This window comes from Megascapheus bottae, chromosome 14 (assembly GCF_031878675.1).
Source record: "Megascapheus bottae isolate mThoBot1 chromosome 14, mThoBot2.hap1, whole genome shotgun sequence".
Lineage (NCBI taxonomy): Eukaryota > Metazoa > Chordata > Mammalia > Rodentia > Geomyidae > Megascapheus > Megascapheus bottae.
In genome coordinates this window covers 52,885,349-52,913,285 of record NC_143522.1, presented here as the reverse complement: position 1 = coordinate 52,913,285, position 27,937 = coordinate 52,885,349, and the positions used below count along the sequence as shown (strand labels likewise).

At 50.8% G+C, this 27,937-nt stretch overlaps 1 protein-coding gene across 1 annotated transcript; it reads left to right on the top strand.

Annotated features, from left to right (window-relative positions):
• The first annotated feature begins 410 nt into the window (after positions 1–410).
• On the top strand, positions 411–22,814 carry LOC150055309 (myosin-7). The gene is made up of 38 exons (XM_090345262.1): positions 411–611; positions 886–1,029; positions 1,274–1,430; positions 1,520–1,547; positions 2,363–2,471; positions 2,560–2,652; positions 2,757–2,820; positions 3,201–3,299; positions 3,541–3,644; positions 4,842–4,980; positions 5,074–5,192; positions 5,330–5,479; positions 5,746–5,916; positions 7,063–7,372; positions 7,622–7,689; positions 8,674–8,761; positions 10,371–10,488; positions 10,619–10,742; positions 11,045–11,181; positions 11,441–11,696; positions 12,270–12,512; positions 12,658–12,834; positions 13,873–14,018; positions 14,353–14,443; positions 15,244–15,633; positions 15,793–15,919; positions 16,093–16,211; positions 17,273–17,469; positions 17,998–18,181; positions 18,399–18,564; positions 18,699–18,823; positions 19,380–19,688; positions 19,873–20,076; positions 20,201–20,326; positions 20,421–20,696; positions 21,778–21,873; positions 21,990–22,124; positions 22,696–22,814. The coding sequence occupies exons 1-38, from the start codon at positions 411–413 to the stop codon at positions 22,711–22,713; spliced, it is 5,808 nt and encodes a 1,935-aa protein (XP_090201388.1). The 3' UTR covers positions 22,714–22,814.
• Positions 22,815–27,937: the final 5,123 nt, after the last annotated feature.

Below are 27,937 nucleotides of genomic sequence, written 5' to 3'. Positions count from 1 at the left end.
AGGCTTGGGCCCACTTTCTCATCTCTACATACACTGAGAAACTGAGGTATGAAAGCTAAAGTCTAGTGATTTGGGGGAGACTGGGCATGATAGCCCCTAAAGCCAAACTAAGTTTTTGTCCTGCCTTGGGGACAAAATCCCAGCTACCAAAAGCTCCTTACCTGGGACCCAAGGAGAACAGAGACCAATGAGGATCAGAGATGATGCAGGCAAATTTCTCCTCTTACCAGAAGCCCAGGATACGTTTTCCTCCCCCAGGCTGCTCTCTGGCTAAAGGATAAGATCAAAGAACTTGCTGATCACCTTTTCTAAGTCCTCAGCATGATGCCAGATATAGGGGCTCCCACGGAAGGGAAGAGCTCGAAGATAGGGGTCGACAGTGGCTCTTCCTGCTCACTCCAGGTACCACCATGGCGGATGCAGAGATGGCGGCCTTTGGAGCTGCTGCCCCCTTCCTGCGCAAGTCAGAGAAGGAGAGACTGGAAGCCCAGACCAGGCCCTTCGACCTCAAGAAAGATGTCTTTGTGCCTGATGACAAAGAAGAATTTGTCAAGGCCAAAATTGTGTCTCGAGAGGGTGGCAAAGTCACTGCTGAGACTGAGAATGGCAAGGTGAGTGGCAGGGCGGGGGTGAAGAAGCTGCCATCCCAGATACCCCGTCCATGCAAGGTGCCCAGAGAGGGCACACCCAAGATTCACCCACACACATCTAAGGCCATTTGGTTTCTGGGGGGAGGGTGATCAAGCCCTCCAAAGAGTCCTCACTCCCCACATATGAGCTCTGCTCTCTGGGAGATCCCAATTCCTCCTCTGCTCAATGCTCTCCTCCTTTCCCTGTGGAGGGATGAAGAAAAACACAAGCTGACCTGGGGAGGGGGCTTTGCAGACAGTGACCGTGAAGGAGGACCAGGTGATGCAGCAGAATCCACCCAAGTTCGACAAGATCGAGGACATGGCCATGCTGACCTTCCTGCACGAGCCCGCGGTGCTGTACAACCTCAAGGAGCGCTACGCCTCCTGGATGATCTACGTGAGTGGCTCCATTAGCCCATTCCCTGGGTGCCCAGAAGTCTGCTCATTGCACCCGAGCAGAGTGGCACTGTATGCTCCTCTGGCCCTCTACAGCCTTGGCTGGGTTCTAACACCCTAGGGGCTGCATGACTCAGAATGAGCACAGCCAGGGGTTGGCTCCTTCCTCTTTCCTCCCCTGGAAAGAATTTGCCACCCCTCCCCACACATGACTGGCAATCCATTTTCCCTTTTCCATTCCCCAGACCTACTCAGGCCTCTTCTGTGTCACTGTCAACCCCTACAAGTGGCTGCCGGTGTACAATGCCGAGGTGGTGGCTGCCTACCGGGGCAAGAAGAGAAGTGAGGCCCCGCCCCACATCTTTTCCATCTCTGACAATGCCTATCAATACATGCTGACAGGTGAGCCTGGCACCTGATGGCGTCCCCTCAGCCCACCACGCACCTGGGCCCTCAGCTCTCACCCCTGCCTCTTGTCTTTTCTCTTCCAGATCGAGAGAACCAGTCCATCCTCATCACGTGAGCAAAACACAGCCCTGTTTCCTTCTAGAATCCCTGATCATCCTCCCCCTCTCCCCAAACACATACCAGGGTATCCGGACTCCTACACATACGTCTATGGCTCTCTTCCCTTTCTCTTTCATGTCCGTCTCTTCTTTACTCACAGATCTTTGTCCTAATCTTTCTTTTCTTTTTCTTAGATGCTCATTCTTCCTTTCCACTGTCCATCCATTTTTTCCCCCTTTCTCATCACCTTCACCACCTCTCTCCAACTCTTCACACCCCATAATCCCATCATCTCCATATCTTTGCATCTTCATTTTCGCTTTAGGAACTTTCCTTGTCCTACCCACTCTTCCAAAATAGCCCAGGTCTCTCACCACAGATTCACCTAGACTACCAAACACAACCCACCCAAACTAGGCCTTCTTGTAGCAACCTTTTTGCTTGCTCTCTCTGCCTGCATATATGTCTAAAGACTGCCATGTGCTTGAGTGCTTATTATCTGACCACTTCTGGCCCAGGTCACCCACTTTTTTTTTTTTTGCCAGTCCTGGAGGCTGAATTCAGGGCCTGAGCACTGTCCTTGGACTTTCTCAAGGCTAGAGTTCTACCCCTTGAGCCAGAGCACCGCATCCAGCTTTTTTTTCTATGTATGTGGTACCAAGGAGTTGAACCCTTGCATGCTAGGCAAGCACTCTACCACTAGGACAAACTCCTCGCCTTCGAGTGTTCCCACTCTTGAGGGTGGCAGACTTTGTCTTCTCCCTTGAAATTCACTTGGCTTAAGCAGTGTTGTTCATGGCTTAACCTGCCTCTGGCTATACCAACAGTGGGGAATCCGGAGCTGGAAAGACTGTCAACACTAAGAGGGTCATCCAGTACTTCGCTGTCATCGCTGCCATTGGGGACCGCAGCAAGAAGGACCAGACCCCAGGCAAGGTAGGCCTGCTGCTCTCCCTCCAAGAGCCTGCTCCTCAGAGAGGAGGCAGGAAGCCCTCTCACCTGCCATTTTTCTTCAACTCTGCAGGGCACTCTAGAAGATCAGATCATCCAAGCCAATCCTGCTCTGGAGGCTTTTGGCAATGCCAAGACGGTTCGGAATGACAATTCCTCTCGCTTTGTGAGTGTTCTTTGTCCCTGCGCTTGGGAGTTGGTCTGACTCAGGGTGAGTCTCACATGTGAGCCTATCTCGCAAGTCATTATCTTCTTTTTCTTCCTCTTCAGGGGAAATTTATTCGAATTCATTTTGGGGCGACTGGAAAGTTGGCATCCGCAGACATTGAGACCTGTGAGTTCCACGAATCAGCGAGGGCTTCGCTTGAGTTCACCCTGTTCTATATCATCTGATCTCAACAATTCTCTTTTCCTTTCACTAGATGTCCCCTCCCTGCTCCCCCTCTTCTATCATTCTCTCCTCTCATCCTTTATCCTGTCTGCCTCTGAGTCTGTACATTTGTCTTTCCAAGCTGTTTCTCTATATCTGCTCCTGAACATCTGTATGTCTCTTGGGGTTTTCTTTAAGATGATCTCTGTCCTTTGGGGGTGCTGCTTCCATCTCTATGTATGTACTTAGTCTCTATCTCTACTTTATGCTTGCTACATATTTTGTTTTCCTCTGTTACCTTGTACCTAAATATTAGCCTGTACATCCTTTCCTTTTATCCGCAGACCTTCTGGAAAAATCCAGAGTTATTTTCCAGCTGAAAGCAGAAAGAGATTATCATATTTTCTACCAAATCCTGTCTAATAAAAAGCCTGAGCTGCTGGGTGAGTCAGAGCCACCAACCGAGACCAGCTATTTCCATGGCAACCTGATCCCCTTTGCTTGTGGCTGGATTCTGGTTAGCATGTCCTGGGCTTTGTGGCACTGCTGGATTCAGCTCTGTGCAGTGTGAAACAAGTCAAGCCCTGTCCTGTGTCCTGCTGGGCCCCATGTGCTGTGGCTAGTTGGCCCATGAGAGATGGGGTTGTAGCACAACTGAACCATATATATATTTTTTTCCCTTAGACATGCTGTTGATTACAAACAACCCCTACGATTATGCATTCATCTCCCAAGGAGAGACCACTGTGGCCTCAATTGATGACTCTGAAGAGCTCATGGCCACTGATGTAAGTGTGTGAGGCCTAGTCAGGTGGAGTTGGCAGTGGGGGCACGTGGGAGACCAGTTGAAGGGCAGAGCTGAGAAACTGATTGTCTTTTTTTTTTTTTGCACTAGTCCTGGGCCTGAGCTCAGGGCCTGAGCCCTGTCCTTGGACTTTCTCAAGGCTCTACCACTTGAGCCTCAGCACCACTTCCAACTTTTTTTTTTTTTCTATGTATGTGGTACCAAGGAATTAAACTTGGGTCTTCGTGCATGCTAGGCAAGCACTCTACCACTAGGCCAAACTCCCAGCCCCTGATTGTCTAATTGTTAAAGCATGATGGCACTCCTCGAGGGCTAAAAGTACACTATGAGTAGGCTGAGAGGATTAGCCTGTATTTGGTACTCAGCCAAACTAGAGAGCACTGAAAACCATGGATAGAGAGGCAGACAAGATAAGAAATAAAGCATTGCCAAACAGAAATGGGAGGGAGAATGATGTAGAGCTATGGTCAGCTGTAAGGTAGAAGAGGGATACAGATAGGAATGGAGAGCCAGGCAGAAAAACAAGTGTAGGGACTGGAAATGTAAGTGAATATATCAGAGCAGGTCCAGAAAACAGCTATAACCTCTTATAGCAGGCAAGGCAGAGGCAGCATCCTGCCTTGCCTCTTCTACCTTTGTTTTTGGAGTTTCCCCACAGGGTGTAGAAGTCTCAGAACCCACAAGGACTAAGGCGACTTAGTCTCTCCAATTTATGGTACTAGGGCTTGAATTCAGGGCCCAGGTGCTATCTTTTAGCTTTTTCACTAAAGGCTAGCACTCTACTACTTCAACGGTACCTCTACTTCTGGTTTTTTAGTGGCTAGTTGGAGATGAGTCGTGTACTTTTTTTTTTTTTTTTTTTTTGCCAGTCCTGGGCTTGAGCTCAGGGCCTGTGCACTGTCCTTGGACTTTCTCAAGGCTAGAGCTCTACTACTTGAGCCTCAGCACCATTTCCGGCTTTTTTCTATGTATATGGTACCAAGGAATTGAACCCAGGTCTTCGTGCATGCTAGGCAAGCACTCTACCACTAGGCCAAACTCCCGGCCATTGTGTACTTTTTTGCCTGTGCTGGCTTTGAATTTTGATCCTCAGATCTCAGCCGCCTGAGTATCTAGAATTACAAGCATGAGCCCCTGGTATCCAGCTTGATCGTTCTTCTTTTTCTGGAATTCTCTACAGAGTGCCTTTGATGTGCTGGGCTTTACTTCAGAGGAAAAGAACTCCATTTACAAGCTGACAGGTGCCATCATGCACTTTGGAAACATGAAGTTCAAACAGAAGCAGCGGGAAGAGCAGGCAGAGCCAGATGGCACCGAAGGTGAGTGGCGGGAAAGATGCAAACAGCTGTCAAGTCATAGTTGACCACATCTGCAGGTCAGTCATCCCTTTACCAACTTGTGCTTCCTTCCAGAGGCTGATAAATCAGCCTACCTCATGGGGCTGAACTCAGCTGACCTGCTCAAGGGACTGTGCCATCCTCGAGTGAAAGTGGGCAATGAATACGTCACCAAGGGGCAGAATGTCCAGCAGGTAGGCCATCTTCAGAAGATAAAAGGCTGAGGAGGGTATTCACCCCGTGGTGGCTGTGTGCCTTTAAACGCATGCTTCCCAGCAGCTTTATTATCTGCGTCTCCCCCACACTGCTGACACTTGTGGATTCCTTACAGGTGGCGTATGCCACCGGTGCCCTGGCCAAGTCAGTGTACGAGAAGATGTTCAACTGGATGGTGACACGCATCAATGCCACCCTCGAGACCAAGCAGCCACGCCAGTACTTCATAGGAGTCCTCGACATCGCTGGCTTCGAGATCTTCGATGTGAGTTGGGGAGCCCTGGGCGTGGGAAAACACTCGCTCTCTCGCCCACACGTTCAGTCATTGGTGGAGGTCCAGCCATGGGCCGGCCATGGGTTGCAGTGGAATCGTGACAGAGGGATTCGTCCTCCCTGCCTCAGCGAAGCCCTCCCTCTCCTGCCCTGGCTTGGGAGGAGAGCACACACACCCCTGGTGGCACTGTCCCGGACTGTCCCTGTGGCCCTCAGACCCCGCCGGCCTGATCGGCTGTCCCTCTGTCTCCATCACAGTTCAACAGCTTTGAGCAGCTCTGCATCAACTTCACCAACGAGAAGCTGCAGCAGTTCTTCAACCACCACATGTTCGTGCTGGAGCAGGAGGAGTACAAGAAGGAGGGCATCGAGTGGACGTTCATCGACTTCGGCATGGACCTGCAGGCCTGCATCGACCTCATAGAGAAGGTGCTGGCTGGCTGGGTCGTCTGAGCTCCCTACCACATTCCCACATGAACCGCCCGGGTACAGAGGCAGCCCCCTCCGTTTTGGGGAGTGTCATCGTAGTAACACAAGTGGGGCTGAAGAATCCCAAGCCCTAGTTTTCAGAGTTCTGTGTTGTTCTGAGCATCCAAGATAAGAGTATGGACAGCTGAGTTTCCAGGAGCTTAAAGAGTGGACTCAGGGAAGGTGGGAAACTGCAGAAGGATCCCCTGCAGTGTGGCCCTGATTTACACAGGGCAGTGCATACATCACCAGTGGGCACATTTCCCAAATCAGGAAGTGTGAAGTGTAAAGGAGATATGGGAGATGCTAAGAGCACGTTGCAGGCATCTGAGTGGCGCAGAGCTGTGTAAAGCACCAAAAGCTACCACAAACTTGGACTTTCACAAAGGTCATAAGCAAAATCCCCACCTGTCAAGCCCTGTGGCTCACACCTGTAATCCTAACTACTCAGGAGGCTGTATCTGAGGATTTTAGCAAATAGCCATCCTGGGCAGAAAAGTCCACGGATTCTTATCTCCAATTAATTTGCCAAAAACCAGAAGCAGAGGCTGTGGTTCAAGAGTACCAGTTTTGAGGGGAAAAAAGCCAAATGAGAGTTCAAGGCCCTGAGTCCAAGCCCTACCACACGCGCGCGCGCGCACACACACACACACACACACACACACACACACACACACACACACACACACATCCCCACCTATAAAAGGCTTACAAGGATACAAATCAGTAGAAAATTATCCTCAAGAGCTGAGTACCAGCCAGTGCCGGCGGCTCACGCCTGGCATCCTAGCTACTCAGGAGGCTGAGATCTGAGGAGCAAGGTTCAAAGGCAACCCCGGCACAAAAGGACCTGAGACTCTTATCTCTCTTATCTCCAATGAACCTCTAGAAAACGAAGTGGGGCTTGGCTGGAGGGTAGGGAGGCAGCCTTAAGCTGAAGAGCTCAGGGACAGCACCCAGGCCTAGTTCAAGCCCTATGCCCCCCTTCCCAAAAAAAGAGCGAGTACCTAGTATGCAGTACCTTAATCCCCAAGGCAGAGTAAATATTGACTGTAGAGCAGAATCCACCTTACACACCCAGTGATGCTTTTTCCCCTCCACTTTCAGCCCATGGGTATCATGTCGATTCTGGAGGAGGAGTGCATGTTCCCCAAGGCCACTGACATGACCTTTAAGGCCAAGCTGTACGACAACCACCTGGGCAAGTCCAGCAACTTCCAGAAACCCCGCAACATCAAGGGGAAGCAGGAAGCCCACTTCTCCTTGGTGCACTACGCCGGCACCGTAGACTACAACATCATAGGCTGGTTGCAGAAGAACAAAGACCCACTCAACGAGACAGTGGTGGGCTTGTACCAGAAGTCCTCCCTCAAGCTGCTCAGCAATCTGTTTGCCAACTATGCCGGGGCAGATGCCCGTAAGTAGAGACTTAGTCCCCTGGGGTCACAGTTCTGAGGCAGGGCAGGTCCTCTGCCCCTACCGATTCCCCATCAGACCACATCCAAGGTTGACATGCTCACTGGGGGTGGAATTGGGTGGAGACACTGAGGCAGGGACATTAAGGAGCCATATCCAGAAGCCAAAAGCCAGTAAGATGCGATGAAAGAGTCATCCTGACCCTCCCATGTGCCCACTGAGGCTCCTTCTGCTTACTCCCTCTCCACAGCTGTTGACAAGGGGAAAGGCAAGGCCAAGAAAGGCTCATCTTTCCAGACTGTGTCAGCTCTGCACAGGGTGAGTATGTGGTCACACAGCAACATGGCTCCTGAGTCATGCCAGTCACCCAGTTTCTACTCGGCCTTAGCCTTACCCTGCCTCGTCCATGCCTGTACTTTCCTACTCCCAGTATTCTCAGTCCAGTGTGCGTGTGTGTGTGTGTGTGTGTGTGTGTGTGCCAGTACTCAAGTTTGAACTGAGCTTTTTCACTCCAAGATGATGTTCTAACAATTGAGCCATACCTCTACCTCTGGCTCTTTGCTGGTTAGTTTCTTTAGAAGTGGATCTGTGGCTCAAAGTGGTAGAGTGCTAGCTCTGAGCAAAAGGGCTTGTGGACAATTCCTAGACCAGGTCCCAAGTTCAAGCCCTGCAACCAACAGAACAAAGAAAGAGAGAAAGAAAGAAAGAAAGAATGGAAGGAAAAGAAAAGAAAGAAGAAAAAGGAAAAAAAAAAGGGGGGGGATTTCAAGCCAGGTGCTGGTCGCTTATGCCTGTAATCCTAGCTACTCAGGAGGCTGAGATCTGAGAACTGTAGTTCAAATCCAGCCTGGACAGGAAAGTTTGTGAGACTCTTTATCTCCAACAAATTATTCGGGAAAAGCCAGAAGTGGTGCTGTGGCTTAAGCGGTAAAGTGTGCTAGCCTTGAGCAAAAAAGAAGTTCAAGGACAGTGCTCTGGCACACACACACACACACACACACACACACACACACACACACACAAGACTTTCACAGACTTTTCTGCCCGGGTCGCTTTGAACCATGATCCTCAGGTCTTAGCCTACTGAATAATTAGGATTATAGGCATTAGCCACCAATGCCCAGCTGTTTCCATCCATTCTTGATCCTTTCCACTCTTTGTTTTCCTTCCCTCCTTCTCCTGGCTTCTAACCTGGTTAGATTTCTACCACATCTCTCTTTTCATTTCCTACCTGCCATCCAGCCCCTCTCCCTAGTGACTGTCTTTTGCTTTAATGTAATTTATTTTTTCCTCTTGCCATAGGAAAATCTGAACAAGCTAATGACCAACTTGCGTTCTACCCATCCTCACTTTGTGCGTTGCATCATCCCTAATGAGACAAAGTCTCCAGGTGAGCCCGGAATTTAGATTAATGTACCACTGGACACACACTACCCCAGAACAAGTTCATCTCAACCCATCTCGTAAGCTCAGCCAGGTGCTTTCCAAATCACATTCTTCTCCCCATGGGGTTTCCTAAACCGCTTTCTCCCAGTGCTACTTCACATTTGGAAGATATACCTCAGGGACCTCCCAACAGTGACTTAGAATCCCTGATTAGATGCACAGGAAATGTCTAGCCCACTGTGTGTGTGTGTGCGCGTGCGTGTGCATACGCGCGCGCACGCGCACGACTCTTCTAGGGCTTGAACTCAAGGCCTGGTCACTATCTCTGAGCTTTTTGCTCAAGGCAAGTGCTCTGCCAATTGAGCCACAGTGTCTGAGTAGTTTATTGGAGTTGAGAGTCTCACAGGCTTTCCTGCCCTGCCTAGCTTTAAACCAAGATCCTCAGTTCTCATCCTCCTGAGTAGCTAGCCACAGGTGCTGCCTATCTATTTTTTTTTCCAGTTCTGGGGCTTGAACTTAGGGCCTGAACATTGTCCTTAGGCTTTCTTAAAGCTAGAGCTCTACCACTTGAGTCACAGTACTGATTCTGGCTTTTCCTTTGTATGTGGTACCAAGGAATCAAACAGGGATCTTCATGCATGCTAGGCAAGCACTCTACCACTAGGCAACACTCCCAGCCCTATCTATTTTTGATCCACAAGAAGATAGAGTCTCAAGGATCTGGTTCAATTCTGACACTCATTTTTCAGTGTGTGTTGGTACTGGGAGTTGAACTCAGAACCTGGGAGCTATTCCTTAGATTTTTTTTTTTGCCAGTCCTGGGCTTGAGCTCAGGGCCTGAGCACTGTCCTTGGACTTTCTCAAGGCTAGAGCTCTACCACTTGAGACACAGCACCACTTCTGGCTTTTTTCTATATATATGGTACTGAGGAATCGAACCCGGGTCTTTGTGCATGCTAGGCAAGCACTAGGCCAAATTCCCAGCCCTCCTTAGCTTTTTCATTCAAGGCTGGGAGTCTTGTACTTAACCCATCTCTCTACTTTCAGCTTTTTGGTGGTTAATTAGAGATAAGCGTTTCACAGACTTCCCAGTGTGTGCTGGCTTCAACTCTGATCTTCAGATGTCAGACTCTAAGTAGATGAGATTAGAAGCAGGGGCTGCTGGCACCTGAAGTCTGGCTCTCATCTTGATCAGCTTAGTAGACGTCACTTAACTCCATTGGCCTTAGCTTACTCATCTAGAAATATCTGGCTGTATCTATCTCAAATACCACCATATTAAACAAGAAATAAGAGAGCCTTTTAGTTATGCTTAAAAATGTGGCTACAGCTGGGCACCAGTGGCTCACAGCTACTCAGGAGGCTGAGAGCTGATGACTGCTGTTCAAAGCCAGCCCAAGCAGGGAAAAACCATAAAACTCTTACCTCTAAGTAAACACCAACAATCTGGAAATGGAGTTTGACCACAAATGATACCGTGCTAGCCTTGAGCACAAACTCTGAAGGCTAACACCCGGGCCTGAGTTCAAACCCAAGGGCTATACACATACACCCCAGACTTTTGACTCCTAGTCCAGTGTTCTGGACTCACTCGGCCTCCCGTCCTGCCGCAGGGGTGATGGACAACCCCCTGGTCATGCACCAGCTGCGCTGTAACGGCGTGCTGGAGGGCATCCGCATCTGCAGGAAGGGCTTCCCCAACCGCATCCTCTACGGGGACTTCCGGCAGAGGTGAGTGCAGCCGCTCCTCCAGGAGCAGGGCTGAGCGGGAGCCCAGGATACCCGGATGAGGCAGGAGGCAGGAGTCTGCAGCTGCCCCCGGAGTGTCTGCCCTGCTGAGTGCAGTCACTCCCCTGGCCAGGTATCGCATCCTGAACCCAGCGGCCATCCCTGAGGGCCAGTTCATTGACAGCAGGAAAGGGGCGGAGAAGCTGCTGAGCTCCCTGGACATTGACCACAACCAGTACAAGTTTGGCCACACCAAGGTGAGTCTAAAGCCCTACTGGGCAGTTGCAAAGTATGTAACAGTGTTGCGTGAAACAGCTGGAAAGCAGGAATCAAAGCCCCGACTTCTTTATCAACCCAAGTGCTGGAACCAAGGCTTTCCTTTTCTTAATTTGCACCTGAGGTCTAGAACATACATGTGACAGGTTCTCCTTGGAACTAACTGTGGTTTCCTACTTCCTCTGCCCTGAATACGGCTCTCTGAGATCTACTTGGTTTTCCTACTTCCTCCGCCCTGAATACGGCTCTCTGAGACCTACTTGGTTTTACTCCTTGCTCACAGGTGTTCTTCAAGGCAGGACTGCTGGGGCTGCTGGAGGAGATGAGAGATGAGAGGCTGAGCCGAATCATCACTCGCATCCAGGCCCAATCCCGGGGTGTGCTCTCCAGAATGGAGTTCAAGAAATTGCTGGAACGCAGGTAGGAATCTCTAAAGGAGCTTTCCAGCATCCAGATCCAGGCTTGATGAAGAGCGGGATCAGGAGAAAGGCGTCACCAGTGGAACAGAAAGGGACCCGTTAAAGGGGGTTGTATGGACAAAGGCTAGTCCTCAGGGTGACAGGGGTGTCGGGAAGGCTGAAAGGGATAAGGGGAAGGAGCTGTATTACTTAGAGTCATGACATCAGATAGAATGGAATCGGGAAGGCTCCCTTGCCACTTCTTTCACTGGCCTTTGTAGAGACTCCCTGCTGATTATCCAGTGGAACATCCGGGCTTTCATGGGAGTCAAGAATTGGCCATGGATGAAGCTCTACTTCAAGATCAAGCCGCTGCTGAAGAGTGCAGAGACAGAGAAGGAGATGGCCACCATGAAGGAGGAGTTTGGGCGCATTAAAGATGCACTAGAAAAGTCTGAAGCTCGCCGGAAGGAGCTGGAGGAGAAGATGGTGTCTCTGCTGCAGGAGAAAAATGACCTGCAGCTCCAAGTGCAGGCGGTGAGCCTCTGGGAGCTGTTGTTGGTTCTTCTACCTTGCTCTGTTTATACACCTCCCAGATCTGGGACTTGTCATCTTGTCCCCTCAAAAGCAAAAGATTCTGGGATCACGGTCCCAACAACCTCCAAGATGGCCCCTGCAGAAAGAGGAAATGGAAAAGGAACTTTTAAATTTGTAATCCTCCCCCTGGGTCCAACCTGGGTCCACAGGTTAATCATGGCATAGCCTGGCACAAACTATAACTCATCTTTTAGTTTAATGTCAGCATTTCTAGACAAGAATAAAGTAGCTTGTCTCATTAGGTTTTTCCTACACAGAATGCTTGGTGTCAGCAAGATCAATGGAGGAGACTAGCGAAAAAGAATGAAATAAAAACTTCTCATTCCCTTTCATACTCCTCCGTTCCCCAGTACTCCCAAGTCACATTGTCCTAAAACTCTTCCCCTTCATTCTTTTGGGAATGAGAAGGTGCTGGAACATCTCTCCTATCTGAGGGACACTCATCTCAATTCTTGTACCTGCCGGGATAGAGACCTTGCCCTCTGAGTCACCTCCCCTCTACCTCATCCTCAGGAACAAGACAACCTGGCTGACGCAGAGGAGCGCTGCGACCAGCTGATCAAGAACAAGATCCAGCTAGAGGCCAAGGTCAAGGAGATGACCGAGAGGATGGAGGATGAGGAGGAGATGAATGCAGAGCTCACTGCCAAGAAGCGCAAGCTGGAAGATGAGTGCTCTGAGCTCAAAAGGGACATTGATGACCTGGAGCTGACACTGGCCAAGGTGGAGAAGGAGAAGCATGCAACAGAGAACAAGGTGAGGCCAGCTGCCTCTGGCTCCATGTGTCCTGAGGAGTCCCAGACCTTCTTAGAATGTGTCATGGGACGTGGCATGGAGGTCCCTGTGAGTATATCCAGACTGGTGAATGCTAACCTTAAACGGGATGGGCTTTTGTCTGTAGGTTAAGAACCTGACAGAAGAGATGGCTGGGCTGGATGAGATCATTGTCAAACTGACCAAGGAGAAGAAAGCTCTGCAAGAGGCCCATCAGCAGGCTCTGGATGACCTTCAGGCTGAGGAGGACAAGGTTAACACCTTGACCAAAGCCAAGGTCAAACTGGAGCAGCAGGTGGATGACGTAAGTAGACTGCATGAAAAGACCTGGGCACACCCCCCTCTGTGTTCAGAAGGGTGTGTGTGTGTGTGTGTGTGTGTGTGTGCGTGTGTGTGTGTGTGTGTGTGTGTGTGTGTGTGTGTGTGTGTACATATGTGGGTGTGTTGTAGGGTTTTCAGTCTCTAGATTCCTTCTCAAAAGGAATCTGGAAAATAGAAAGTGACACTGTGATCAATTATGAATCATGAACCTAACCTCACTAATATGATCAATAATTGAGATGGACCTTCTTATTTAATTTACCATTAGCCCACATTTCTCGGCCTTTTATTTAGAGGCTACCTCATAAGAACATGACACATTTCTCTGGGAATTTAGTGAAAACTGCTTAAGGAAGATCTTTGTACTTCTACCATCTTAGGCATGGTTGTGTACTGAGTGGCCATTATTCCCTTAAATATGTGTATAGTCATTGAACTTATCACTGTATATTGTAATTTTTATGTATGCTAGGAGTAGATCTTGAACTGAAAACCTGAGTACTGTCCATTAGCTTTCTTCATTCAAGACTGACACTCTGCCATTCACTTTTTGCTGGCTCATTATAGACAAGAGTGTTATGGTTTTGTTTTCTTGGGAAGGCTACAAACCTCAGCCCTCAGACTTCTGTCTCCCAAGTAGCTGAGATGAGCCACTGGTGCCCAGATCAATATATTAAGGTTTTTTTTTTCAGTATCTGTCTCAGTCACAGATCAGGAACTTCCTTTAGCTAGGAACTTGAGTTCATTCCATTTTGTGTCTCTAGTAGGTGCTTATAAAACACTGAATGAATGAGTAAAACTTTGGGATTTTTAATCCCACATTCATTCATTCATTCATTCACTCATCACATACTCATTGATCAGTGCCTCTACGGTCAGGATTCTCACTTTGCCCTCTAGGGAAGACTTCCTGAGTCTTATGCACTCTCCTAAGACCCCCTTAATGTGCAGTAACTAAGCTACAATATCACAAGTCAGGAGGTTTGACCTCATGGGCGTGGCTGGCCCTTCTGTCCACCAGCTGGAGGGATCCCTGGAACAGGAGAAGAAGGTGCGCATGGACCTGGAGCGGGCAAAGAGGAAGCTGGAGGGTGACCTGAAGCTGACCCAGGAGAGCATCATGGATCTGGAGAACGACAAGCAGCAATTGGATGAGCGGCTAAAAAAGTACTTTGTGCCCTCTCTCTGTCATTTCTCCTGCTCCCTAGCTCAGTAACTTGTTCTGTGGTGACAGTACAAGTTTGATCTGAAACCCTCCTATGAGATAGTAACTTCATGCAGTCTCTACAAGTAGATGTTCAAACTGTAGGCAAAGGTCTAAAAGGAAGAGGGCTCTCTTCCCTAAATATTCACATCCATGCTTCACGGTCCTCCCTGGAAGAAAGGATAACTTGAATCTCTCAAGTTAGATTTCTTCTTGTTGGGACCTTGGTAGAGATTAAAGTAACCCTGTAGGAGCCCAGTCACCCTCTCTTGTCTCCCTCCCCTTCTATCCATACAGGAAAGACTTTGAGCTCAATGCACTTAATGCCAGGATTGAGGATGAACAGGCCCTAGGCATCCAGCTACAGAAGAAACTCAAAGAGCTCCAAGTAAGTTCTAGGAGCCTAGATTGGGTACTGTAGACCCCAGCCTGGGTCTGAGGCCCACTAAGTCTTAATTCCAGTATATACTACCCCCAGCCTTGCAGGCACTAAGTATCTATGAAGGAGACACACAGTTAGTATACTAACTCCCTATGGAACACTCTAAGTAGGGCTGTATGATCCAAGAGACCCTTAAAAAGTTGGTCTGGAGTGCAGCAATCCTGGATTCTTGTCTCAGTTCTGCTTTAATTGGGTAGCCAGGGGGCTCTCTGGATCCCCATCTCCTGTGTTACCCTGGTGAGTTTTCAGATCTCTTCTGCTCTGATAGCTAGATCTTCAGTTCTTACCTCCAGAGCAAATATTGCATTAGACTTTTAAAAATCTGATCTGAGCCGGGTGCGGTGGCTCACACCTGTAATCCTAGCTACTCGGGAGACTGAGATCTGAGGATCAAGGTTCAAAGCCAGCCTGGGCACAAAAGGACCTGAGACTCTTATCTCCAATTAACCCCAAGAAAACGGGAAGTGGGGCTTGGCTCAAGAATAGGGCCTTGAGCTGAAGAGCTCAGGGGCAGCACCAAGGCCCTGAGTTCAAGCCTCACAATGGACAAATAAAGAAACCAATAAATACAATAGAGAATTCTTGGCTAAGTTAGTTGTTTAAGCCACTTTCCTCCCAAACCTCAATTGCTCTCTCCTCAGGTAGAACTAAACTCACTTAGTCCAGCAGTCTTCTGGATCCCTGGGTTGGGGGTTCCCAGGGAGGGGTACTCATGATGGGTCTGAGCCCTTTGTGGACTGCTCCAGGCACGCATCGAGGAGCTGGAAGAGGAGCTGGAGGCTGAGCGCACTGCTCGAGCCAAAGTGGAGAAGCTGCGCTCAGACCTGTCTCGGGAGCTGGAAGAGATCAGCGAGCGGCTGGAGGAGGCCGGCGGCGCCACATCTGTGCAGATCGAGATGAACAAGAAGCGTGAGGCCGAGTTCCAGAAGATGCGGCGGGACCTGGAGGAGGCCACGCTGCAGCACGAGGCCACGGCGGCCGCCCTGCGCAAGAAGCACGCGGACAGCGTGGCCGAGCTGGGGGAGCAGATCGACAACCTGCAGCGGGTGAAGCAGAAGCTGGAGAAGGAGAAGAGCGAGTTCAAGCTGGAGCTGGATGATGTCACCTCCAACATGGAGCAGATCATCAAGGCCAAGGTGGGCCCCGCTCAGCCTCTCTCCCCTTCCATGGTTGACTTTTCCCACGTCCCTTCCTCTCCATGAGCTGCCCGTCCTCTTCTTTCCATGCCTTTCCCTTTAATGTCATCCTTTTGGCCACATCCCCTGCATGCTCCACAAACATCTCTGGTTTTTCAGGCCAACCTGGAGAAGATGTGCCGCACCCTAGAAGACCAGATGAATGAGCACAGGAGCAAGGCCGAGGAGACCCAGCGTTCTGTCAATGACCTCACCAGCCAGAGGGCCAAGCTGCAAACAGAGAATGGTGAGCTCTGGACCTCCAGGGGATCCATCCTACATCCCATCAGCCTTGAGTGTACACACACACACACACACACACACACACACACACACACACACACCAGTGAATAAGGCCTGAGGGAAGGGGAGAGGGGAGAGAAAATGGCCAGAAGTGAGCTTGACTTGATGCCTCTCCAGGGGAGCTGTCTCGACAGCTGGATGAGAAGGAGGCACTGATCTCCCAGCTGACCCGAGGCAAGCTCACCTACACCCAACAGCTGGAGGACCTCAAGAGGCAACTGGAGGAAGAGGTCAAGGTGAGGCCTGCAATTGAACCATTTGACCCAAGCAAGATTTACACTGGTTGATCTTGAATCTGTATCTCTTCCTTTCCCAAGAATGAGGCTTACTGTCTAGCCATTATTTTCCAAGAATTCCCTCCAAAGTCTATTATGCTGGTCTCTCTACTTTTCTGCTTTCACCCCAGAGAGAGGCAGAGAGTGAGGAGCCAGAGAGAAAATGGTCTAGGAAGGGAGGTTTTGGCATTGGTTGGGCACAGATATGGGATACAGAGACTGCAAAAGCAGGTCTTGAAATCTGACAATCAGAATGAAATTAAACTGGGACCTATTCTCCACACTTTGCTGAGCTCATAAAAAGGTGAAATAACATGAGTTTGGGTTTGTTTTGTTTTGTTTAATACCAGATAGTTGGCTAGAGCCATGGCTTAGCAGGAGAGCATCTGTCTAGAATGAGGCCCTGAGTTTAAACCTTAGTACCACCCAAAACATAAAGAAAATGTTTAAAAGTAGGGCTAAGTTTGTAGCTCAGTGGTAGAGAAATTGCCTAGCATAAGTAAGGCAAGCTAACTACCAGGAAACAAGACTAGCCTGTGTTTTAGTGATGTGTGTGTATAGTTATGTGTGTGGGGGGGTACACAGCTCCACTTGTGGCTTTTTGCTGGTTAGTTGGAGATAAGAGGACTCTTATCTACCTAGGTTGGCTTTGAACTATGATCCTCAGATCTCAGCTTCTTAAGTAGCTTGGATTAAAGGTGTGAGTCACTGGCCCCTGGCTGGCTGGCTTGGTACTTTGGGGAGAACTTCATGACCGTTCTGAGTCTCAGTTTCCCCCATATGAATAGCAGTGATACCATGCCTGTTGCAGTGAGATGTACAAGGCTGAGGCACAAAGCCTGTGTTTGTAATGCATCACTGCATTGGAATGTCATCCACACTCAGTAAACCCTTCCAGGCCTACTAGGGGCTGTAGATGAGACCAAGGGAGCATGTTCAGATTGCAGTGAAAAGATGGGCAAGACCTGGGGTATTCTTATGAAAAACGCTGACCCATCTCCTTGGTGCCTGACTCTCTCTAGGCCAAGAACGCCCTGGCCCATGCACTGCAGTCAGCCCGGCATGACTGCGATCTGCTGCGGGAACAGTATGAGGAGGAGACAGAGGCCAAGGCCGAGCTCCAGCGTGTGTTGTCCAAGGCCAACTCAGAGGTGGCCCAGTGGAGGACCAAGTATGAGACAGATGCCATTCAGCGGACCGAGGAGCTGGAAGAGGCCAAGTGAGTGCCAGGCAGCCTGCCTCTGACTGCAGCTCCTTGGCAGGCAGCACCCAGTCCAGGCCCCTCCTCAGTGGTTCCCCCAGATGCTTAGCTAGCATTTAACAGGACTGGAGACCCTGCCCCAGCCCTCCCTCCTGCTACTCTCAGGGAAGCTTTTTGCTCGCATTATGTTTCTCATCCGAATATAAGACGAACAAAAGGTTTGTCTGAGGGCAGAGTGATCCCACCTGGGGCAGGGCATGGTGGCAGAGACCCATGCTCTCCACTGTGCAATGGAGAAGCTGGCCCAAAGTCAGAGGAATGCCACTGCAGGGCCCTCCAAGGTGCCACAGGTCTTCATTCTCTACCACCAAGTCTTCCTCCTGCCTGCCCAGCTCTCAGCCCTTAGGGCCTGACTTCTGGCTTCTCAGTGCTCTTGAGGTTTCAAGGAGAGCCTTCAGAAAAGGCTCACATGTATTTCTCTTGTCCAAATCCACATCCTCCATCCTCCCCTACCTTCTTCTACCCTGCCCCACCCCCTCCTGGCAGGAAGAAGCTGGCCCAGAGGCTGCAGGACGCCGAAGAGGCTGTGGAGGCCGTCAATGCCAAGTGCTCCTCCCTGGAGAAGACCAAGCACCGGCTGCAGAATGAGATCGAAGACTTGATGGTGGATGTGGAGCGCTCCAATGCGGCCGCCGCAGCCCTGGACAAGAAGCAGAGGAACTTCGACAAGGTGGGCCTGTGGGTGGCAGCCACAGACACTGTGTGGGCCTGGGGGGTGGGGGCAGGGGATCCCTGCCAGTGCCAGGCCAGAGCTGCTGTCCTTGCACACAGGGGAGGAGGGCTGAGCCTGGGCCAGGGGCCTAGGACAGCCCTGGGAAGGTGGATGGACACAGGGACTCCAGTGAGCTGTGACCATACCCCCCCCCCCCCCCCGCACCGCCTCCCAGATCCTGGCTGAGTGGAAGCAGAAATACGAAGAGTCACAGTCAGAGCTGGAGTCATCCCAGAAGGAGGCCCGCTCCCTGAGCACGGAGCTCTTCAAGCTCAAGAATGCCTATGAGGAGTCTCTGGAGCACCTGGAGACCTTCAAGAGGGAGAACAAGAACCTTCAGGGTGGGTGGACTCAGAGGCAGGGGGAGGGGTGCTGCAGGAACCATGTTTCCATGAAGGACTGCATACTGATGGAAAGAGGGTCTGGGCAAAGAAACATGAACCCCCTTCACTGAGTTAGTGGGTCCCACATATAGAGGAGATCTCCGATCTGACTGAGCAGCTGGGATCCAGTGGAAAGAGCATCCATGAGCTGGAGAAGATCCGCAAGCAGCTGGAGGCAGAGAAGATGGAGCTGCAGTCGGCCCTGGAGGAGGCTGAGGTGCCAATGCGGGGTGGGCTGGGACCAACAGGAAGCCGAAGCTCTAAGTTCTGGCTCCTGCTCTCATGTCCTTTTGTCTATTTTGCTTACTGGCCCACCTCTAGAGCCTGGGGGAGGGCGTTGGCACATTATCAGGCACTGAATAAATATTTGTGGAATGAATGCATGATCCAACTCCCTCAGGCAAACATTTCACCTAGTGCATCTTTGACAAATTCTCATCTCTGCTTGCTTCCTCTTTCTGTCTCTGCCAGCTCCTGTGTGTGTTTACACTCTGTGCCTGATTGCTTCTGTTTCCATAGCAACACCTCTATCTTCATTTTCGCCTTTGTCTTCATGGCTGACTCTCTCCTGTGAGAGCCTGGATCGCCTTTTCTTGGACTTGCTTTTTTGTGTTCCTTGTACTTTCTCTTTGTTCTTCCTCTTGCTGTTTCTCTCCACTGAGCCACTTTACATCATTCTTGAAGTCTCTGTGTAACCAGGATTTGTGGACAGACCTCTGTTCCTTCCTTTGGCCTTCCTTTCTGCTTCAATCCCTTTTCCCAACCCCTCTCAGGCCTCCCTGGAGCACGAGGAAGGCAAGATCCTCCGTGCCCAGCTGGAGTTCAACCAGATCAAGGCAGAGATTGAGCGGAAGTTGGCAGAGAAGGATGAGGAGATGGAGCAGGCCAAGCGCAACCATCTCCGCGTGGTGGACTCGCTGCAGAGCTCCCTGGATGCGGAGACGCGCAGCCGCAATGAGGCCCTGCGGGTGAAGAAGAAGATGGAGGGAGACCTCAATGAGATGGAGATCCAGCTCAGTCATGCCAACCGCATGGCTGCCGAGGCCCAAAAACAAGTGAAGAGCCTCCAGAGTTTGTTGAAGGTACATAGACTCTCAGAAGCAGATCACCTTAGCCAAAGGGAGGACCAGCTTCCATGTGACCGAGTGACATTGTACAGATCCTACCCTGCACACTGGGCTTTCCACCCACTTCTGGTCCACACAGCAGCCTTGTGAAGGCGCCAAGCCCAGCCCCTGATCACAAACACATTCTCCTGTTCTTTAGGACACCCAGATCCAGCTGGATGACGCGGTCCGGGCCAACGACGACCTGAAGGAAAACATCGCCATCGTGGAAAGGCGCAACAACCTGCTCCAGGCAGAGCTGGAGGAGCTGCGGGCTGTGGTGGAGCAGACTGAGAGGTCCCGGAAGCTGGCAGAGCAGGAGCTGATCGAGACCAGCGAGCGCGTGCAGCTGCTCCATGCCCAGGTGAGCAGGTGCATTTCTTGCAAGCAACATGGCCTGGAGGGACTCAGCAGGTGAAAGTGGGAGCCAGTCAGAGATGTGCATTGTCTTTCTGGCTCTGACCATTGTCTACGATTCTCCACCCCAGAACACCAGCCTCATCAATCAGAAGAAGAAGATGGATGCAGACCTGTCCCAGCTCCAGACTGAGGTGGAGGAGGCAGTGCAGGAGTGCAGGAATGCCGAGGAGAAGGCCAAGAAGGCCATCACAGACGTGAGTCCCCTACTGCGCTTGCCCTCTGCGGGCCTGGGCAGCCAGGGTGGGGAGCACTTGACCAACCCATGAGCCCCGGCTCGTCCGTGCACAGGCGGCCATGATGGCCGAGGAGCTGAAGAAGGAGCAGGACACCAGCGCCCACCTGGAGCGCATGAAGAAGAACATGGAGCAGACCATCAAGGACCTGCAGCACCGGCTGGACGAGGCGGAGCAGATCGCCCTGAAGGGCGGCAAGAAGCAGCTCCAGAAGCTGGAGGCGAGGGTGCGGGAGCTGGAGAATGAGCTGGAGGCGGAGCAGAAGCGCAATGCTGAGTCCATCAAGGGCATGAGGAAGAGCGAGCGGCGCATCAAGGAGCTCACTTACCAGGTGCGGGCGAGGCTGGGGCTCCAGCCCTTGTACCACCGTGCCCCAGGGTCACAGTAACAAGCACCCCAAGGACAGAGTGTGCGTGCCGTGCTGTGTTTACTTTCCCTTCTTCCTGTGCGAGGGTTGGAGTTTAGCCGTTGGCTGCTCTGTCACACTCTGTCTGGTCCTGCTCCACTTCAATGTCCCCTGATTCAGAAGTCAGTCTCTGAGCCTTCTAAGCCTGGGTATTTCTCTCCACCATGCTCTCCATCTCTGCACACAGCTCATGCATGGTTCCCCAGGAAGCAGATGTTTAGCCGGCCTTATCCCAAAAGATAATCAAAGATACCCAATGTCATTCAAACAAATCTCACCACTTCTCAGTTACCCAGAGCAGGGCAGCCTGGCTTTTCATGGTGTGTTCTAGAGTCAGAGTCTCAATTGGGATTTGTTGGCATACCAATCCAGCATGTCACCTCCCACTAAGTACACTTTGTAACCCAGATCAAGCCAGAGTGATCCTGAGCTTCAGAGCCAGGACATTTGTCCTCCATGGGGTCCCAGGACTCTCAAGTGCCTGGTTCCTGGCCAGTATATATAGACAGTTCATTGCATTATGTCATAAATCCCTTCAGCAACTTGGATTCACTCCTGGTATACATTATATAAAATAGACACACCTTTTGAAAAACAAGACATCAGAAGAATTAAAGAGTTTAGTGAGAATCAGACAGTAGATTTAGTTCAGGGAGTTGCATTCAGAGTAAAGAAAATGAGAGGTTCCAGGTGCGGGTGGCTCATGCCTATAATCCTAGCTATTCAGGAGTCTGAGATCTGAGGATCACAGTTTGAAGCCAGCCTGGGCAGAAAAGTCCCAGGAGATTCTCATCTTCAATTGGCAACAACAACAACAAAAAAGCTGCAAGTGGTACTGTGGCTCAAGTGGCAGAGTGCTAGCCTAAGAGCTCAGGGATGGCACCAGGCCCAGAGTTCAAGCCCCATGCCTCATGCCTGACCCCCCCCCCAAATGACAGTGATGAAGAGAAGCTGGGATAAATTGCTGCCTCCTTTAACTCATTTCTGTCCTCCCTCTGACATGCAGACAGAAGAAGACAGGAAGAACCTACTGAGGCTTCAGGATCTAGTGGACAAGCTACAGCTGAAGGTCAAAGCCTATAAGCGGCAGGCAGAAGAGGCGGTGAGTGACCGTGCTGAGGTCAAGGCCTGGAGGAGGGATACAGGGCAGTTAGTCCCCCGGGCTGAAAAGGCTGAGAGTTCAGTCACTCTCTCATCTCATGGTCCCTCTCCCCACAGGAAGAGCAGGCCAACACTAACCTGTCCAAGTTCCGGAAGGTGCAGCATGAGCTGGACGAGGCAGAGGAGCGGGCAGACATTGCCGAGTCCCAGGTCAACAAGCTGCGAGCCAAGAGCCGTGACATTGGCACCAAGGTGAGCCCTTCCCCACAAAGCTTCACTTGTCACCTGCCGTGGCAGGTACACCCACCATGTCAACCTCAGTCTACACACCAAGGAGGCCTCTGTTTCATTTACTCCCCATTTGAACCACTAAGCCTCAGAAGTAAAGGAGTTCTTACTGGTTTCTAAGATTCTTTCGGGCTTTCACTGATTGTGAATCCCAGAGAAGACAAAAATCTTATAGGATCCTGATTTCTATACACCCACTGTATCCCAAATTTCTCCCGATGGCCAGATTCGACTTGCCCACTCACCGAACTTTGGCCTCTCACCTTGTGACTCAGATATCAAATGAATATTCCAGGGGACCACCTACCTTCACTCATCCACACAGCTTCCCTTTGGCTCCACCTCACAGCTCTCAATTCCAGGACTTTCCCCCTCCATATTGGTCTCCCAGCATCTATCCCACCTTAAGGCTCTTGCAGCAGACCACAGGAGATGTCTCCTCCCCATGGGGTGACCTGATCACCTGTTTTCTCAGCCCTGCCCCTATAATTTCTTTCTCTCCAGAGCTAATTTGGGCTGTGTGTTCTTTCTAAAGGGCCTGAATGAGGAATAGTTTTGCTACACGCTGATCTGCCCAGCCAATGAAGACCTCCTACATGGCACCTTTATAACACCCCCTTGGGAGGAGAATAAAGTCATTTTCCTTGAAGCCAAGATCCTGCCTCTGGACTTTTATTCACTGCCTGCCAATCCTAGGAGTGGGTCCTTGGGTTGGAAAATGGGGCCCCAGAAGAAGAGGAGCTGCTTCAAAGGCCAGACTAAGAGGCCTCCCTGAGAACCCTGTGAGATCTGAGTCCTCCCTTCTAGCCAATGTAGCAAGAAGTGATAGCTCTTGCTCCAGCCCTCTCCCTGTCTCAGCACTTATGGAATGAAAGATGATTTAGGAAACCCCTAAAATTTGCCAAGAGCACTCTGAGCTCATGTACTGGAGACCTACATCCTAATGTCTGCCAATACTTCCCTACACACTCACAGGAGAGGACCAATGCCCTTTTGGCTCACAGCAATACAACCCTGAGGCAGGTGAGGTAATGGTTTCCTAAGCTCCAGACCCAGGACACAAGACCCACAGCTGTGGTCACATATCCTTCCAGGTTTAGTTACCCCAGAGACCCAAGCTCTTCCCCACCCAGCTAGGAGGACAGTACCATTAACCCTCCCTACTCCTGTCTTCCTCCTTTCCTTCCAGGGCCCAGCCTCCTTCCCCTAAGGTACCCCATTCTTCTCCTTCATTTCCCCCATTGTAACTTCCATTTTCTTTCTCTCTTTTTTTTTCTTTCTTTCTTTATTTTTCTTTCTTTCTCTTTCTCTCTCTCTCTGTCTTTCTTCCTTCCTTCCTTGCCAGTCCTGGGGCTTGAACTCAAGGCCTAGACACTGTCCTTGGACTTTCTCAAGGCCTAGTGTTGGCTACCACTTGAGCCACAGTACCATTTCCAGCTTTTTCTATGTATGTGGTACCAAGGAATCGAACCCAGGACCTCATGTATGCTAGGCAAGCACTCTTACCACTAGGCAAAACTCCTGGCCCTGTAGTTTCCATTTTTCAAGGCCTTCCTCCTCTGCAGCAGCTGGAAGATGGGCTTCTTTGGTTCACATATGGCAAATCATCTCAAGGGGAAGGCAAGCACAGGAGGGACTGCAGAGGGCTGTGTGTGGGCAAGACTCTGGGAGGAGGAAGGTGGAATGGGTCCCTGGAAAGCTCAGTGGCATAGGAAGGAGCAAGCTCCTCTCCAGCTAAGCAAGCCCAGTCCTTCCCACCTTGACATTCTGCTAGAGCTGGGCTGCTTAGGATAGATCTGGGGTACCTCATTTATCCCTGTTTGAGCCCTAGCTTGAGTCTTTCCTCCACCTTTCTCTCTTACTCTCCATACACACGCATGCATAGCCCAGCTTCTGCTACAAGCACTCCCTGCGCCTGAGATCGGAGTGAAGCAGCCATTGTAAGGAAGGAAGAGCAGAGAAAGGGAGCTGGGAGAGGTAGAGAACCCAGGGACAGTGGGAGCAGAGGAAACTATAGAGAGAGACAATAGAAAAGATCCTGGACACAGAAGACCTGAGAAAAAGAAGCCATCCCTTCTAGGTTCCACCTCGCACCCTCAGCTCTTCTCCTTTCTAGGACTATTTCTCTGCCTAGGAACAGATTTGAAGGGCAGTGAAGAGATCTATAGAAAGAAAGGGAGGACACATTTGGTGATATGTAGAGGAGCCTAAGAGACAGCTAGGACTGGACCCAGGGCAGGGTCAAAGCCAGACCACAGAGTTGAGTCTCAGGGGAATGAGAATACTGAGAAGAGATTGAGAGAGAAAGAAATTCGGGAGCTTTGGTGGAGATGCTGGAAGAGCTGAAGATGATGCCATTGAACAGAGGGGAGAATTTTGTGCCAGGGAAGCCGAGAGACAGAAACCTGGGTAAGCTATGGAAACAGAGCCTAGCCAGGCTGAGCACTCAAGTTAGAGAAGCAAGAGCCTCATGTCAGACCCTGAGATGGGCAAACACATGGACCAGGCTGATCATAGACCAAGTGTGATTGTGAGACAGAGAACTAGGCAGAGAGAAAAGAAGATAGACATAGGGAAATAGGCAGGGAGCTGGAGTCCCTCTCACCTGTGGCTAAAGGGTCCATGCTGAAATGTTCATCCTGTGCTCACATACTCCAGGACTTCCAGGAACATGCAGGGCTGGTTTGAAAGGCATCTGAGGAAGAATGGAGACAGTATGTGAGAGCCAGAGGAGAGGAAGGGGCCTAGGAAAGAGGAGGGCCAACCAGGCCAGACAGGGGCAGAGCCGAGGACCAAGTTAACCCCTTCCATGTTCTTCTTTCCATAGGAGACAGTGGGAACTGGCTGCTCATTCCTCACCCCACCCCACCCCACCCCCATGTATACCAAGTTTGGTGCTTTGGGTTCCCTGAGGATAGAGCCTGGTCTTTGTCACCTGGCCCTGACCCAGTCTGACCTGCTGTTCCCAGCCCCTTATCGTGTCCCTAGGGCTTTGGAAACCAGGCGGTGACACACTGGGTGATGGGTTAACCCCCCCACACACACACATACACCCAGCTTGTACACTGGGACCTTGAGTGACCTCCAGTGATCCAACTAGGGGTTTCTATCTCCTGGGGGTAACAATTTAGCTTATGTACCTGCAGAAGATAGGGCTATAGGTGGTCAATACAAATCCTTTCAACTTAGAATACAAATATCCTGGGAAGAGATGTGGGTTCTGAGCCCTGATTGATCCTAGGACAGTGAAGTATCCTCGGGGATCGATGACCTTGAGGAAAAGCCACATCTTTAATGAAAAGAGCACCAACACAGAGAGACTGACCTCTGCCTGTTCTGTCCATTTCTACACTCCTGAGCTATATTGAGAGGTGACAGTTGATGGGGTGGGATCAGGGAGCTGAGAGAGGGTTCCTGGGTATGAGGGTGTGGGAAAGCCAGAGCAAGAGAGACTGGCTTTGTTTGCTGAACACAATTCCACTTAGTCAGAACAGGCATGGCCTGCTGAAGATCCAACACCCACGACCTCTGGGAGGTCACAGCCCTGGAGGATGGAGACCGGTCCCTAGAGGGCCTGGCTGCCTAAGGACACTGTGAAGAAAGGTATGTGTATGTGAGAACAAACCTTAGGAGGGTGGAAAGGGGACACCACAGTTCTACCTGGCCAGGAGGCAATCCTGGGCACCCCAGCACATGGAATGCACAGCCTGGGGCCCAGCTGGTGTAAATCCCCAGGCCTGCCAGGCGCCCCAGCCTTCCTCAGTAGCACTGCACCCTCTGGCAGCCCAGAGAGGCGAAAGGGCTGCTCCCTGCCCCCCCCCGTCTCCCTCAGGCCCCAGGCTTAACACTTCTTGCTTCTGGGCCCACACCAGGTGGCCTTGGGAGAATCAAAAAACCTGTGTGCAAACTTGGATGAGCTAATGTGTGCATTGGTGTACTAAAAGTAAGTAGGGGCATTTGTGAGCTTAACTGAGTTAAGGTAAAAAAACAAAACCTGCACATCTACTTGGCTGACTTGGACCTGGACGTGTGTCCAAGTCAAGTCTGGACGTGAGGGTACTGGACTGTAGCTCTGGGTGCAAATCTGCCTGAGGCAGCATGCGATAATCGTTTCCATTGTTTCGTGAGGTTGGATGGCAGCTGTGTCCAGAGTGATCTGGAATGGGAGCTCCAGCTTTGTCCCCGAGTCTTTGGGAGGATAAGTGCCTAGACACGGAACTTTTGTGCAGCATGGAGGCAGGACAGAAACTCTTTTCTTCACAAAAGAAAACTGACTCACAGTGTTGGACAGAGGGCACTCCTCCTGAGCTTTCTGATCAAGCCCCCCAATTCCCACACTGCGCAGAAAGTAGAGAGGTGCCCCCAGCCTCGGGCTATACGAGGGTGGGGAGGAGGGGGTTAGGAACCCAGGAGGGAAGCTTGTGGTTGAGGGTTGGGGGACGGTGGTGGTGGAGGACACACATTTGGTCTCAGGAGAAGGTGACCCTCACTCAGTGTGCTCAATTCACCCTTCAGATTAAAAATAACTGAGGTAAGGGCCACAGTAGGACAGGAGAGGTGGTTGGAGGAGGTCTTGTCGTTCCATTATCTGCCCACCAGCCCTTAGGAGGGGAGGAATGTGCCCAAGGACTAAAAAAAGGCCCTAGAGCCAAAGGGGCCAGGGCAACAGACCTTTCATGGGCAAACCTGGGGGCCGTGCTGTCCTCCTGTCACCTCCAGAGCCAAGAGATCAAGGGAGGAGGAGCTGGGAGGGGAGAGAGGTGGGAGGGAGGGTCCCTCCGGAAGGACGCCAAATTTAGGCAGTGGGGTGGGAGAACTTGGGGTATAAAGGAGCCAGAGCCTCGGGGACAGATAGAGACTCCTCCAGTCCAGGTAAGAGGGTGTTTGGATTTTTGCAGCGGTCCAGTTTGGATTTTTGCCCTACTTGGGGGACCTTGACTTCCCTGGGTGCAGGGAAGGGGCACAGGGGTATAGGTCAGTCAGAGGCACCACAAATTCTGCTAGAACTGTCTTCTAGATCTGGAAAGTTCCTGCTGACAGAGTTCCCATGGAAAACATCAGATAGCTCTTCCACGGAGCAATCTGTATCTTCCACTCACCCTTTCTCCCTCCGTTGAATGTTTCCTTCCCTTTGTCCCATTTTATTCTTGATTCTTGCTGTTCCTCTCTCTCTCTCTCTCCCTCCCTTACTTTCTCCATCCCAACCCCTCACTCCAGCCTTCCATGTCTTACTGTGTCCACATCCCATCTCTAAACAGTTTTGTTTTTCTTTTTTTACACCAGTACTGAATCCTTGCTTCCTTACTTTCAGGGCACTGAGCATAAAACTCAGGACCAGGTGCATGCTAAGCAAGCACTCTATATCTTCTGTGCCCTTTTCTGTTTTGCCTCTGCCTCTCATCTGTCCCTCACTCCCCATTTTGATTTGTTCTGCTTAAGTCTGGCTCTCTAGGCTGAGCTACATTTTCCCAGCTGGCTCACCCCTGTTGCTCATTCTATTTTTTTCTCCCTGCCTCATTGCACCTCTGTGGCACCTTTCTCTACCAGTGGTTCTGATCTTCAGGATTCTCTGTGAAGACACAACTAGGTAAGAATGACCTCAATCTTCTCCATAGGCATCAAGGCAGGTTATCCTGGGAGCCAGATTGCTGGATCTTTGTCTCAGCACCTTCCTTATCAAATCCCAGCCAACTTCACCCCACAGAAACCTTTTTCAGAGACCATCCTTAGACAAGGGGAGGCAGAGAAAAGAAGCCAAATTCTTAAGGAGGGAGGAG